Raw genomic sequence first — 15,586 nt, forward strand, 5'->3', positions numbered from 1 at the left:
GACTTGGGTGTGCAGGGCACAATTTCAAAATTTGGAGATTAAAAAAACTTGGAAGTATTGTGACCTGTGAGGTGGACAGAGATGGATTTCCAAGAGGCCGTAGACTGGTGTAGGAGGTTGATAAATGCTCGATGGAAATTAATGCACAGCATAGAATCATAGAATAGTCACAGCATAGAAGGAGGCGATGAATTCCTCTGAAGGAGGAATTCATCCAGTGCCACTCCCCTGCCTTTCCCTCATAGCCCTGCACATTTTTACTTTTCAGATAGTAATCCAATTCCCTCTTGAATGCCTTGACTGAACCTGCCTCCACCACCCTCTCAGGCAGTGCAGTCCAGATCCTTAACCAGTCGCTGTGTGAAAAGGTTTTTCCTCATGTTGCTTTTGCTTCTTTTGTCAATTACCCCGTTCTTGATACTTGCACCAATAGGAACAGTTTCACTCTAACCTCATGATCTTGAATCTTTCAGATCTCCTCTCAACCTTCTCTTCTCCAAGGAGAAGAGTCCCAACTTCTCTAATCTGCCCACGTAACTGAAGTTCCTCATCCCTGGAACCACTCTTGTGAAACTTTTCTGCACCCTTTCTAATGCCTTCACATCTTTGCTAAAGTGTAGGAAGAATTGGTAGGAAGAATGAAGAGAGGCAATATAAAATAAAGGATACAATTCCATAGGAGATGCAGGAGCAGGTAGATCGGGGGGTGTTTGTGTACAAATCGTTGAAGGCGGCAGGACAGGTTTAGAAAGTGGTTAATAAGTCACACAGAACCCTGGTTTTATAGTTAGGGACACAGAGTGGGGCACCACACTTTAGGAAGAATGTGACGGCATTGAAGATGATTTAGGGGAGTGATTCTGGGGATGAGAGACTTCAGTTTTGTGAATTGATTGACGAATCTGCGGTTGTTCTCAAGAGAAGGTTGAGAGGAGGTTTGATACAGGAGCTCAAAACCATGAGGGGTCGAGGCAGAGCAGACAGAGAGAAACTGTTTCCATTGGAAGATTCGAGAACCAGAGAAACAACTTTAGGTGATTGGCAAAAGAAACGGAAGCGACATGAGGTAAAGCTTTTCACAGTGAGTGGTTAAGATCTGGAATACACTGCCTGAGAGTGTGGTGGAGGCAAGGTCAATTGATAATTGAGGCACGGATAATTAATTAACTGAAGAAAGAGAGTTTTCAGGGTGACGAGGAGAAGACGGGTGGGACTAACAGAGTAACTCTTGCAGCAAGCCGCCTTCACATTGAAGATACCCTCCATCATGTTGTGCAGCACTAACCACAGTGCTAAACAGGATAGATTTCAAACAGGTCTAGCAACTCAAGACTGGGCATCCGTGAGGCGCTGTGGACCATCAGCAGCAACAGAGTTGTACTCAAACACAATCTGGAACCTCATGACCCAGAATATCCCCCACTTTACCATTGCCATCAAGCCAGGGAATCAACCCTGGTTCAATGAAGAGTGCAGGAGGGCATGCCAGGAGCAGCACCAGGCATACCTAAAAATGAGGTCAACCTGGTGAAGCTGCAAAGCAGAATACTTGTGTGCCAAACAGCATAAGCAGCAAGTGATAGACAGAGATAAGTGATACCAGAATCAATTTATCAGACCTAAGCTCTGCAGTCCTGCCACATTCAGTCATGAATGATGGTGGACAATTAAACAATTCACTGGAGGAGGAGGCTCCACAAATATCCCCATCCTCAATGATGGAGGAGCCCAGCACATCAGTGCAAAACAAGATAGAAGCATTTGATACAATCTCCAGCCAGAAGTGCCGAGTGGATGATCCATCTTGGCCTCTTCCAGAGGTCCCCAGCATCACAGATGCCAGTCTCCAGCCAATTCGATTCACTCCACATGCTATCAAGAAATGACTGAAGGCACTGGATACTGCAAAGGCTATGGGCCCTGACAATATTCTGGCAATAGTATTGAAGACTTGTGCTCCAGAACCTGCTGTGTCCCTAGCCAAGCTGTTCCTGTACAGCTATAACACTGGCATCTACTTGGCTATGTGGAAAATTGCCCAGGTATGTCTTGTACACAAAAAGCAGGACAAATCCAACCCGGCCAATTACCACACCATCAGTCTACTCTCGATCATCAGTAAAGTAATGGAAGGGGTCATCAACAGTGCTATCAAGTGGCACTTGCTTAGCAATAGCCTGCTCACTGACGCTCGGTTTGGGGTCACTCAGCTCCTGACCTCATTACAGCCTTGGCTCAAACATGGACAAAATAGCTGAACTCCTGAGGTGAGGTGAGAGTGACTGCCCTTGATATCAAGGCCGCATTTGATTGAGTGCAGCATCAAGGAGCCCGAGCAAAACCGAAGTCAATGGGAATCAGGGGGAAAACTATCCACTGGTTGCAGTCGTACCTAGTACAAAGGAAGATGGTTGTGGTTGTTGGAGGTCAATCACCTCAGTCCCAGGACCATGACTGCATGAGTTCCTCAGGGTAGTGTCCTCGGCCCAACCATCTTCAACTGTTTCATCAATGAGCTCCCGTCCATCATAAGGTCAGAAGTGGGGATGTTCACTGACGATTATACAATGTGGAATTATGACGCAGCCGATGGTAAAGGCTGAGTTGTTCAAATCCCAGAGGGAAACTTGAAGCAACTGTCATAGCCCATTTTTGAAATTTGTATGTTTCGAGATGCAGGCTTTGATTTCAGTAGTACCAGGACCACTGAGTCTCAAGAGGGTTTTTTATAAAACTAAAACATTTATTGATACGAGAAAGATTGTAAACACATACATACTACTATAGTAACCACAGAAATCTCCTAATTAACCTGACTCTCAGTTACACCCCCGTTAAGGCAACAGTAAATCTCATAGATTTAAACAGACGCCTGGCAGAGCACACCCTGGACAGTCACAGTCAAAATGAGTTTCTTTCAGCTCTGGGTCCTTGCAGACAGCAGCTTGAAGCTTACAGGCTGGACGCTTCTCACACTTGTTAAATCTTAAAATGCCTCTGCCTTACACCAATCTTCTTTCTCCTTTATACATATCTTTTTCTTTGAATGTAAATTTTCCTTTGTATAGAAAAGCTAGGCTTTTAATTTTACCTTTTCTACTTATTCAACAAATGCAAATATACACTTTACCTTTTAACTTCCTTACTGTTTCCCCAATTAACATCTCAAACTACTATACATCAAAGCACCTAGACTGGCTGGCTTCAAACCTAGACACAGATCCCCACTAGAACTCTATTTTAAAAAATAATTTCCAATAACATTATAGACATTACTATCTCTTCATGACAGTGGCAAGTAACATTCATGCCAGGCAATGATCATCTCCAATGAAAGGGAATCTAACCAACATCCCTAGACATTTACCATCGCTGAATCCCCCACTATCAACATCCTGGGGGGTTACCATTGACCAGATACTGAACTGGACTAGCCATATACATACTGTGGCTAAAAGAGAATACTGAGGCTAGGAATCCTGCATTGAGTAACTCACCTCCTTATTCCCCAGAGCCTGTGCACCGACTACAAGTCAGGAGTGTGATGGAATACTCCCCACTTGTCTGGATGAGTGCAGCTTCCACAACACTCAAGGAGCTTGACACCGTCCAGGACAAAGCAGCCGGCTAGATTGGCACCACATCCACAAACATTCACTCCCTTCACCACTGACACACCGTAGCAGCAGTGTGTAGCATCTACAAGATTCACTGCAGCAACTCACCAAGGCTCCTTAGACAGCACCTTCCAAACTCACGACTGCTACCATCTAGTAGGACAAGGGCAGCAGATCAATGGGAACACCACCACCTGGAAGTTCCCCTCCAAGCTACTCACCACCTGGACTTGGAAATATATCGCTATTCCTTCACTGTTGCTGGGTCAAAGTCCTGGAACTCCCTCCCTAACAGCATTGTGGATGTACCTACACCACATGGACTGCAGCAGTTCAAGAAGGCAGCTCACCACCACCACCTCAAGGGCAGTTAGGGATAGGCAGTACCAGCCTAGCCAGCGACGCCCACATCCTATAAATGAATTTTAAAAAAGCACAGGCACAATGGAACGAATTCTGAATTGTTAGTATTTACGTTTCAGTTTCCTTTTGAACGTTCTTATTTAATCCGCTTCCACGTTCCTTTGGGTGGTGCATTCCAGGTCATAACTCGCTGTCTAAATAGGTTACAACTTAACTCCGCTCTGGTTCAGTTACAATGAGTTAAATCTATAGCTTCTAGTTATTGACTCTTCTGCTAGTGGTTTGGTAACCAGAGACCCTAGGATAGTAGGCTTGGAAGTTGAAAGTGTCACATTGATGTGCAAAGGAAGGAATGCCATTTTCTATCGCACTTTGAACAGGTAGAATTGGCTAGAGCAGAGGGAACTCTATACTACATTGGGCTTGTGCTGTGCCTGACTTGTGAAGGTTTAATGTCGGCACTTGGTGCTCCACTCTGAGGCTGTCCCTCCCTCAGCTCAATCAATCACAAAATCTCCAAATACAGAGGAAAGGAAGCCATGAATCAGATTGTCCCTGTGATACACATTTTTTTTTATTAATAAAAGACCTGAATGTTCAAAGTTTCATTTTAATACACACTCTTTTCAAAATAAGTGCACCGGTGAACTGAGCCCAACAACACAAGAAACCACCAACTCCTACCCAGTGTGTCCTTTTTAATTCGTTTATGGGGTGTGGGCTTCGCTGGCTAGGCCAGCATTTATTGCCCATCTCTAATTGCCCTTGAGAAGGTGGTGGTGAGCTGCCTTCTTGGACAGCTGCAGTCCTGTGGTGTAGTTACACTCACCGTGCTATGTGGGAGGGAGTTCCAGGATTTTGACCCAGGGACAGTGAAGGAATGGAAATATGTTTCCAAGTCAGGATTGTGAGTGACTTGGAGGGGAACTTCTCGGCGGTGGTGTTCCCATGTATCTGCTGCCTTTGCCCTTCTAGATGGTAAAGGTCGTGGGTTTGGAAGGTGCTGTCTAAGGAGCCTCGGTGAGTTCCTGCAGTGCATCTTGTAGATGGTACACACTGCTGCTACTGTGCGTCGGTGGTGGAGGGAGTGAATGTTTGTGGATGTGGTGCCAATCAAGCGGGCTGCTTTGTCCTGGATGGTGTCAAGCTTCTTGCTTGTTGCTAGATCTGCAGTCATCCAGGCAAGTGGGGAGTATTCCATCACACTCCTGACTTGTGCCTTGTAGACGGTGGACAGACTTTGGGGAAGTATGCTGGGCCAGCTGACCTCATTACGACTTGTGCTACAGATGGCCCCTGTACTTCTGAACTGGAGGGAGGGGAGATTTCTTGCCTTAGTGGCATCTGCTGGAAAGTGTGTGCTTGGGTAATGTCAGGTGTGCACATGCTCTGGCTAGGATGTCATGTCCTACAGTGGCTGAAGCCTGTCAAGCCAGATCCACAGCGCAGGGCGGTATCAAAGTTGACAACATCAAGGTGAAAGACTATAATTCAGTGAATGGTTGTGATGAATTTGGGCTTTTGAAAGCCTTTAACTAATTGAAGAACACAAAAAGTGAGAGAAGTAACTTTACTAACAGATTTGAGGTCCAGGTGTGAGATGTGAAAATATAGCAAATTTAAATACGGTAAAGAATGAAAGATTTGTGTTTATGTACAGATTTCACTACTTGAGGATGCCCCAGAGAACTTTAGAGCCAATTAAATATTTTTAACGTGTAGTCACTGTGGTAATAGGATGGATGGAGGGAGGAAGGAGTGAGATTCGGGTAAGAGTATTTGAAGCTAAGAATGAACAAGGGAGGAAAATTCTGAGAAACATTGAGCAAAAATAGAGACAAACGGGAGAGAGTGAGCGAGGGCTTGGACCCGAGGAGAGAGAGAAGGGTTTCCAATGAGAAGAGAAGCTTTGGCCAGAGCCAAAATCTCAAAAAAAATTCACAGATGTTGAGGGAAAAGAAACTGCCAAAATGGCAAAAATTGACATAAGAAAAGTTAGAGGGGCCTCTGGAGGTCTGAGCTCTGTGGATGGACCATCACTGAAGAAGATACTTGGAAGTGTGTGAGATGATGAATATTTGTGTTTGAAGAATTGAGCCTGAACTTGGTGTTTATGTTGAGTTGCTTGTTCTCTCTTACAGGTGGGGTACCTCAGGTTGTGCTCACTGCTCCCACAGGAACAGTCCAAATCCCACTGTCAGCCGTCCAGCTACACCAGGTATGGTGTAAAGAGACAATATCTGAAAATCTCTGATGTCCTACAGGAAAGGTCAATGGGATTCCCATTTTAATGCATGTTGGGTGGTCAGGGGATTGTCATTTTTGATGTCTTCTCTCTTTGCCTCTCACTGTCTTGCTCTATCCCTCCCCCCTCTTGTGCGTACCCACCCACACCCTCCCTCTATCTCCCGTGGGCGGACCCGCCCACACCCTCTCCCTGTCTCCCATGGGCGTACCCGCCCACACCCTCCCTCTCTCTCCCGTGGGTGGACCCACCCACACCCTCTCTCTCTCTCCCGTGGGCGGACCCGCCCACACACTCCCTCTCTCTCCCGTGGGCGTACCCGCCCACACCCTCCCTCTCTCTCCCGTGGGCAGACCCGCCCACACCCTCTCTCTCTCTCCCATGGGCGTACCCGCCCACACCCTCTCCCTCTCTCCCATGGGTGTACCCACCCACACCCTCACTCTCTCTCCCATCTGCCTGCCCACCCACATCCTCTCCCTCTCTCCCATTGGCGTGCCCACCCACACCCTCACTCTCTCTCCTGTCTGCCTGCCCACCCACACCCTCTCCCTCTCTCCCATGGGCGTGCCCACCCACACCCTCACTCTCCCATCTGCCTGCCCACCCACTCCCTCTCCCTCTCTCCCATGGGCGAACCCGCCCACACCCTCCCTCTCTCTCCCATGGGCGTACCCGCCCACACCCTCCCTCTCTCTCCCGTGGGTGGACCCACCCACACCCTCTCTCTCTCTCCCGTGGGTGGACCCGCCCACACCCTCCCTCTCTCTCCCGTGGGCGTACCCGCCCACACCCTCCCTCTCTCTCCCGTGGGCAGACCCGCCCACACCCTCTCTCTCCCATGGGCTTACCCGCCCACACCCTCTCCCTCTCTCCCGTGGGCCTGCCCACCCACACCCTCTCCCTCTCTCCCATGGGCGTACCCACCCACACCCTCTCCCTCTCTCCCATGGGCGTACCCACCCACACCCTCTCCCTCTCTCCCATGGGCGTACCCACCCACACCCTCTCCCTCTCTCCCATGGGCGTGCCCACCCACACCCTCACTCTCTCTCCCATCTGCCTGCCCACCCACACCCTCTCCCTCTCTCCCATTGGCGTGCCCGCCCACACCCTCTCCCTCTCTCCCATGGGCGTGCCCACCCACACCCTCTCTCTCTCTCTCCCGTGGGCGGACCCGCCCACACCCTCTCTCTCTCTCCCATGGGCGTACCCGCCCACACCCTCTCCCTCTCTCCCATGGGCGTGCCCACCCACACCCTCACTCTCCCATCTGCCTGCCCACCCACTCCCTCTCCCTCTCTCCAATGGGCGAACCCGCCCACACCCTCCCTCTCTCTCCCATGGGCGGACCCGCCCACACCCTCTCTCTCTCTCCCATGGGCGTACCCGCCCACACCCTCTCCCTCTCTCCCATGGGCGTGCCCACCCACACCCTCTCCCTCTCTCCCATGGGCGTACCCACCCACACCCTCTCCCTCTCTCCCATGGGCGTGCCCACCCACACCCTCTCCCTCTCTCCCATGGGCGTGCCCACCCACACCCTCACTCTCGCTCCCATCTGCCTGCCCACCCACACCCTCTCCCTCTCTCCCATGGGCGAACCCGCCCACACCCTCCCTCTCTCCCGTGGACGAACCCGCCCACACCCTCCCTGTCTCTCCCATGGGCGAACCCACCCACACCCTCCCTCTCTCCCGTGGACGAACCCGCCCACACCCTCCCTGTCTCTCCCATGGGCGAACCCACCCGCGCCCCCTCTCATGATCCAACCCACGCCCCCTCTCTCTCTCTCGTCTGCCCGCGCCCCCTCTCTCTCGCTCTCTCTCTCTCTCTCTCGTCTGCCCGCCCGCCCCCCTCTCTTTCTCTCTCTCGTCTGTCCGCCCGCGCCCCCCTCTCTCTCTCTCTCTCTCGTGTGCCTGCCTGTGACACCCCCTCCCCCCCCCCCCCCTCTCTCTTGCGTGCACCCACACATGGATATGCATAGACCGGACAGACAAGGTGCATCAAATAGTAGCTGTTTGGTTTGCCTGTGTTTCAGCCTGGATGGGGAGTTTGGGCCCTTGTGATTTTTATGCAGTATCTTATTGGACTGAGTCATTGTGAAGGTGTTGGTGCGGTGGGGGTGTGCTGAGAGAGCGGGAGCAGGCATATGGCACTAATTCTCTGTTACCATGCACCCAAATACAGCTTCTGAGTATCAATAGGCAGCAATTTTCACACAGATAATTTAACTCCAATTCCTGGAGATTTCAGGGACACAGATATCTCATGGCCCAGTATCCCGGACTCTCCCCCCACTCCGAGTCAGATATATAATGGCCCAGTATCCCGGACACTCCCCCCACTCCGAGTCAGATATATAATGGCCCAGTATCCCGGACACTCCCCCCACTCCGAGTCAGATATATAATGGCCCAGTATCCCGGACACTCCCCCCCACTCCGAGTCAGATATATAATGGCCCAGTATCCCGGACACTCCCCCCACTCCGAGTCAGATATATAATGGCCCAGTATCCCGGACTCTTCCCCCCCCCACTCCGAGTCAGGTATATAATGGCCCAGTATCCCCCCCCACTCCGAGTCAGGTATATAATGGCCCAGTATCCCGGACACTCCCCCCCCCCCCACTCCGAGTCAGATATATAATGGCCCAGTATCCCGGACTCTTTCCCCCCCCCACTCCGAGTCAGATATATAATGGCCCAGTATCCCGGACACTCCCCCCACTCCGAGTCAGATATATAATGGCCCAGTATCCCGGACACCCCCCACTCCGAGTGAGATATATAATGGCCCAGTATCCCGGACACTCCCCCCCCACTCCAAGTCAGATATATAATGGCCCAGTATCCCGGACACTCCCCCCACTCCGAGTCAGATATATAATGGCCCAGTATCCCGGACACTCCCCCCACTCCGAGTCAGATATATAATGGCCCAGTATCCCGGACACTCCCCCCACTCCGAGTCAGATATATAATGGCCCAGTATCCCGGACACTCCCCCCACTCCGAGTCAGATATATAATGGCCCAGTATCCCGGACACTCCCCCCCACTCCGAGTCAGATATATAATGGCCCAGTATCCCGGACACTCCCCCCACTCCGAGTCAGATATATAATGGCCCAGTATCCCGGACACTCCCCCCACTCCGAGTCAGGTATATAATGGCCCAGTATCCCCGACACTTCCCCCCACTCCGAGTCAGGTATATAATGGCCCAGTATCCCGGACACTCCCCCCCCCCCCCCCTCCACTCCGAGTCAGATATATAATGGCCCAGTATCCCGGACTCTCCCCCCACTCCGAGTCAGATATATAATGGCCCAGTATCCCGGACTCTCCCCCCACTCCGAGTCAGATATATAATGGCCCAGTATCCCGGACTCTCTCCCCCCTCCCCCCCACTCCGAGTCAGATATATACTGCGGACACTCCCACCACTCCGAGTCAGATATATAATGGCCCAGTATCCCGGACTCTCCCCCACTCCGAGTCAGATATATAATGGCCCAGTATCCCGGACACTCCCCCCACTCCCACTCCGAGTCAGATATATAATGGCCCAGTATCCCGGACACTCCCCCACTCCGAGTCAGATATATCATGGCCCAGTATCCCGGACACTCCCCCCACTCCGAGTCAGATATATCATGGCCCAGTATCCCGGACACTCCCCCCACTCCGAGTCAGATATATCATGGCCCAGTATCCCGGACACTCCCCCCACTCCGAGTCAGGTATATAATGGCCCAGTATCCCGGACACTCCCCCACTCCGAGTCAGATATATAATGGCCCAGTATCCCGGACACTCCCCCCAACCCGAGTCAGATATATAATGGCCCAGTATCCCGGACACTCCCCCCACTCCGAGTCAGATATATAATGGCCCAGTATCCCGGACACTCCCCCCCCCCCCCACTCCGAGTCAGATATATAATGGCCCAGTATCCCGGACACCCCCCCCCCCCACTCCGAGACAGATATATAATGGCCCAGTATCCCGGACTCCTCCCACTCCGAGTCGGATATATAATGGCCCAGTATCCCGGACTCTCCCCCCCACTCCGAGTCAGATATATAATGGCCCATTATCCCGGACTCTCCCCCCCCACTCCGAGTCAGATATATAATGGCCCAGTATCCCGGACACACCCCCCCCCCCACTCCGAGTCAGATATATAATGGCCCAGTATCCCGGACACCCCCCCCCACTCCGAGTCAGATATATAATGGCCCAGTATCCCGGACACACCCCCCCCCCACTCCGAGTCAGATATATAATGGCCCAGTATCCCGGACACTCCCCCCCCACCACTCCGAGTCAGATATATAATGGCCCAGTATCCCGGACTCTCCCCCCACTCCGAGTCAGATATATAATGGCCCAGTATCCCGGACTCTCCCCCCCCACTCCGAGTCAGATATATAATGGCCCAGTATCCCGGACTCCCCCCACTCCGAGTCGGATATATAATGGCCCAGTATCCCGGACTCTTCCCCCCCACTCCGAGTCAGATATATCATGGCCCAGTATCCCGGACTCCCCCCACCCCCCACTCCGAGTCAGATATATAATGGCCCAGTATCCCGGACTCTTCCCCCCCACTCCGATCAGATATATCATGGCCCAGTATCCCGGACTCTCCCCCCCACTCCGAGTCAGATATATAATGGCCCAGTATCCCGGACTCTTCCCCCCACTCCGAGTCAGATATATAATGGCCCAGTATCCCGGACACTCCCCCCCCCCCCCACCCCCACTCCGAGTCAGATATATATTTGCCCAATATCCCGGACACCCCCCCCACTCCGAGTCAGATATATAATGGCCCAGTATCCCGGACTCTTCCCCCCACTCCGAGTCAGATATATCATGGCCCAGTATCCCGGACACTCCCCCCCCACCCCCACTCCGAGTCAGATATATAATGGCCCAGTATCCCGGACACACCCCCCCACTCCACGTCAGATATATAATGGCCCAGTATCCCGGACACTCCCCCCGCCCCCACTCCGAGTCAGATATATAATGGCCCAGTATCCCGGACTCTCCCCCCCCACTCCGAGTCAGATATATAATGGCCCAGTATCCCGGACTCTCCCCCCCCACTCCGAGTCAGATATATAATGGCCCAGTGTCCCGGACTCTCCCTCCCCCACTCCGAGTCAGATATATAATGGCCCAGTATCCCGGACTCTCCCCCCCCACTCCGAGTCAGATATATAATGGCCCAGTATCCCGGACACTCCCCCCACTCCGAGTCAGATATATAATGGCCCAGTATCCCGGACACTCCCCCCACTCCGAGTCAGATATATAATGGCCCAGTATCCCGGACTCTCCCCCACTCCGAGTCAGATATATAATGGCCCAGTATCCCGGACACTCCCCCCCACTCCGAGTCAGATATATAATGGCCCAGTATCCCGGACACTCCCCCCACTCCGAGTCAGATATATAATGGCCCAGTATCCCGGACACTCCCCCCCCACTCCGAGTCAGATATATAATGGCCCAGTGTCCCGGACACTCCCCCCACTCCGAGTCAGATATATAATGGCCCAGTGTCCCGGACACTCCCCCCCACTCCGAGTCAGATATATAATGGCCCAGTATCCCGGACACTCCCCCCACTCCGAGTCAGGTATATAATGGCCCAGTATCCCGGACACTCCCCCCACTCCGAGTCAGATATATAATGGCCCAGTATCCCGGACACTCCCCCCACTCCGAGTCAGATATATAATGGCCCAGTGTCCCGGACACTCCCCCCACTCCGAGTCAGATATATAATGGCCCAGTGTCCCGGACACTCCCCCCACTCCGAGTGAGATATACAATGGCCCAGTATCCCGGACTCTCCCCCCACTCCGAGTCAGATATATAATGGCCCAGTATCCCGGACTCTCCCCCGCCCCCCCCACTCCGAGTCAGATATATAATGGCCCAGTATCCCGGACACTCCCCCCACTCCGAGTCAGATATATAATGGCCCAGTATCCCGGACACTCCCCCCCCCACCACTCCGAGTCAGATATATAATGGCCCAGTATCCCGGACTCTCCCCCCCACTCCGAGTCAGATATATAATGGCCCAGTATCCCGGACACTCCCCCCACTCCGAGTCAGATATATAATGGCCCAGTATCCCGGACACTCCCCCCCACTCCGAGTCAGATATATAATGGCCCAGTATCCCGGACTCTCCCCCCACTCCGAGTCAGATATATAATGGCCCAGTATCCCGGACACTCCCCCCCACTCCGAGTCAGATATATAATGGCCCAGTATCCCGGACTCTCCCCCCCACTCCGAGTCAGGTATATAATGGCCCAGTATCCCGGACACTCCCCCCCACTCCGAGTCAGATATATAATGGCCCAGTATCCCGGACACTCCCCCCCACTCCGAGTCAGATATATAATGGCCCAGTATCCCGGACACTCCCCCCACTCCCACTCCGAGTCAGATATACAATGGCCCAGTATCCCGGACACTCCCCCCACTCCCACTCCGAGTCAGATATATAATGGCCCAATATCCCGGACACTCCCCCCACTCCCACTCCGAGTCAGATATACAATGGCCCAGTATCCCGGACTCTCCCCCGCCCCCCCACTCCGAGTCAGATATATAATGGCCCAGTATCCCGGACACTCCCCCCACTCCGAGTGAGATATATAATGGCCCCAGTATCCCGGACACTCCCCCACTCCGAGTCAGATATATAATGGCCCAGTATCCCGGACACTCCCCCCACTCCGAGTCAGATATATAATGGCCCAGTATCCCGGACACCCCCCACTCCGAGTCAGGTATATAGTGGCCCAGTATCCCGGACACTCCCCCCACTCCGAGTCAGATATATCATGGCCCAGTATCCTGGACTCTCCCCCCCCACTCCGAGTCAGATATATCATGGCCCAGTATCCCGGACACTCCCCCCCACTCCGAGTCAGATATATAATGGCCCAGTATCCCGGACACACCCCCCCACCACTCCAGAGTCAGATATATAATGGCCCAGTATCCCGGACTCTCCCCCCGCCCCCCCACTCCGAGTCAGATATATAATGGCCCAGTATCCCGGACACTCCCCCCACTCCGAGTCAGATATATAATGGCCCAGTATCCCGGACACTCCCCCCCCCACCACTCCGAGTCAGATATATAATGGCCCAGTATCCCGGACTCTCCCCCCCCACTCCGAGTCAGATATATAATGGCCCAGTATCCCGGACACTCCCCCCACTCCGAGTCAGATATATAAAGGCCCAGTATCCCGGACACTCCCCCCCACTCCGAGTCAGATATATAATGGCCCAGTATCCCGGACTCTCCCCCCCACTCCGAGTCAGATATATAATGGCCCAGTATCCCGGACACTCCCCCCCACTCCGAGTCAGATATATAATGGCCCAGTATCCCGGACTCTCCCCCCACTCCGAGTCAGGTATATAATGGCCCAGTATCCCGGACACTCCCCCCCACTCCGAGTCAGATATATAATGGCCCAGTATCCCGGACACTCCCCCCCACTCCGAGTCAGATATATAATGGCCCAGTATCCCGGACACTCCCCCCACTCCCACTCCGAGTCAGATATACAATGGCCCAGTATCCCGACACTCCCCCCACTCCCACTCCGAGTCAGATATATAATGGCCCAATATCCCGGACACTCCCCCCCACTCCCACTCCGAGTCAGATATACCCAGAGCCACTAGTTCTCGGACTCCCCCGCCCCCCCACTCCGAGTCAGATATATAATGGCCCAGTATCCCGGACACTCCCCCCACTCCGAGTGAGATATATAATGGCCCAGTATCCCGGACACTCCCCCCACTCCGAGTCAGATATATAATGGCCCAGTATCCCGGACACTCCCCCCACTCCGAGTCAGATATATAATGGCCCAGTATCCCGGACACCCCCCCACTCCGAGTCAGGTATATAGTGGCCCAGTATCCCGGACACTCCCCCCACTCCGAGTCAGATATATCATGGCCCAGTATCCTGGACTCTCCCCCCCCACTCCGAGTCAGATATATCATGGCCCAGTATCCCGGACACTCCCCCCCACTCCGAGTCAGATATATAATGGCCCAGTATCCCGGACTCTTCCCCCCCACTCCGAGTCAGATATATCATGGCCCAGTATCCCGGACTCCCCCCACCCCCCCACTCCGAGTCAGATATATAATGGCCCAGTATCCCGGACTCTTCCCCCCCACTCCGATCAGATATATCATGGCCAGTATCCCGGACTCTCCCCCCCACTCCGAGTCAGATATATAATGGCCCAGTATCCCGGACTCTTCCCCCCACTCCGAGTCAGATATATAATGGCCCAGTATCCCGGACACTCCCCCCCCCCCCCCACCCCCACTCCGAGTCAGATATATATTTGCCCAATATCCCGGACACCCCCCCCACTCCGAGTCAGATATATAATGGCCCAGTATCCCGGACTCTTCCCCCCACTCCGAGTCAGATATATCATGGCCCAGTATCCCGGACACTCCCCCCCCACCCCCACTCCGAGTCAGATATATAATGGCCCAGTATCCCGGACACACCCCCCCACTCCACGTCAGATATATAATGGCCCAGTATCCCGGACACTCCCCCGCCCCCACTCCGAGTCAGATATATAATGGCCCAGTATCCCGGACTCTCCCCCCCCACTCCGAGTCAGATATATAATGGCCCAGTATCCCGGACTCTCCCCCCCCACTCCGAGTCAGATATATAATGGCCCAGTGTCCCGGACTCTCCCTCCCCACTCCGAGTCAGATATATAATGGCCCAGTATCCCGGACTCTCCCCCCCCACTCCGAGTCAGATATATAATGGCCCAGTATCCCGGACACTCCCCCCACTCCGAGTCAGATATATAATGGCCCAGTATCCCGGACACTCCCCCCACTCCGAGTCAGATATATAATGGCCCAGTATCCCGGACTCTCCCCCCCACTCCGAGTCAGATATATAATGGCCCAGTATCCCGGACACTCCCCCCCACTCCGAGTCAGATATATAATGGCCCAGTATCCCGGACACTCCCCCCCACTCCGAGTCAGATATATAATGGCCCAGTATCCCGGACACTCCCCCCCCACTCCGAGTCAGATATATAATGGCCCAGTGTCCCGGACACTCCCCCCACTCCGAGTCAGATATATAATGGCCCAGTGTCCCGGACACTCCCCCCCACTCCGAGTCAGATATATAATGGCCCAGTATCCCGGACACTCCCCCCACTCCGAGTCAGGTATATAATGGCCCAGTATCCCGGACACTCCCCCCACTCCGAGTCAGATATATAATGGCCCAGTATCCCGGACAC

At 53.3% G+C, this 15,586-nt stretch overlaps 1 protein-coding gene across 4 annotated transcripts in view; it reads left to right on the plus strand.

The window, feature by feature from the left end:
* LOC144681078 (serum response factor-like) overlaps positions 1 to 15,586 on the plus strand; it is a 123,874-nt gene that overhangs the window by 95,235 nt on the left and 13,053 nt on the right. For 2 of the 4 annotated variants that reach the window (XM_078542792.1, XM_078542793.1), the window contains exon 6: positions 6,122 to 6,249. The exons of 1 other annotated variant lie outside the window; for it this stretch is intronic. In XM_078542792.1, coding sequence (XP_078398918.1) covers positions 6,122 to 6,234 — 113 coding nt within the window. In that variant the 3' untranslated portion in view covers positions 6,235 to 6,249. The remainder of the gene's footprint in view (positions 1 to 6,121; positions 6,250 to 15,586) is intronic. One more of the 4 variants, XM_078542791.1, reaches the window with a different exon arrangement.

The sequence above is a fragment of the Cetorhinus maximus genome, chromosome 5 (genome assembly GCF_964194155.1).
Source record: "Cetorhinus maximus chromosome 5, sCetMax3.hap1.1, whole genome shotgun sequence".
Classification (NCBI taxonomy): domain Eukaryota; kingdom Metazoa; phylum Chordata; class Chondrichthyes; order Lamniformes; family Cetorhinidae; genus Cetorhinus; species Cetorhinus maximus.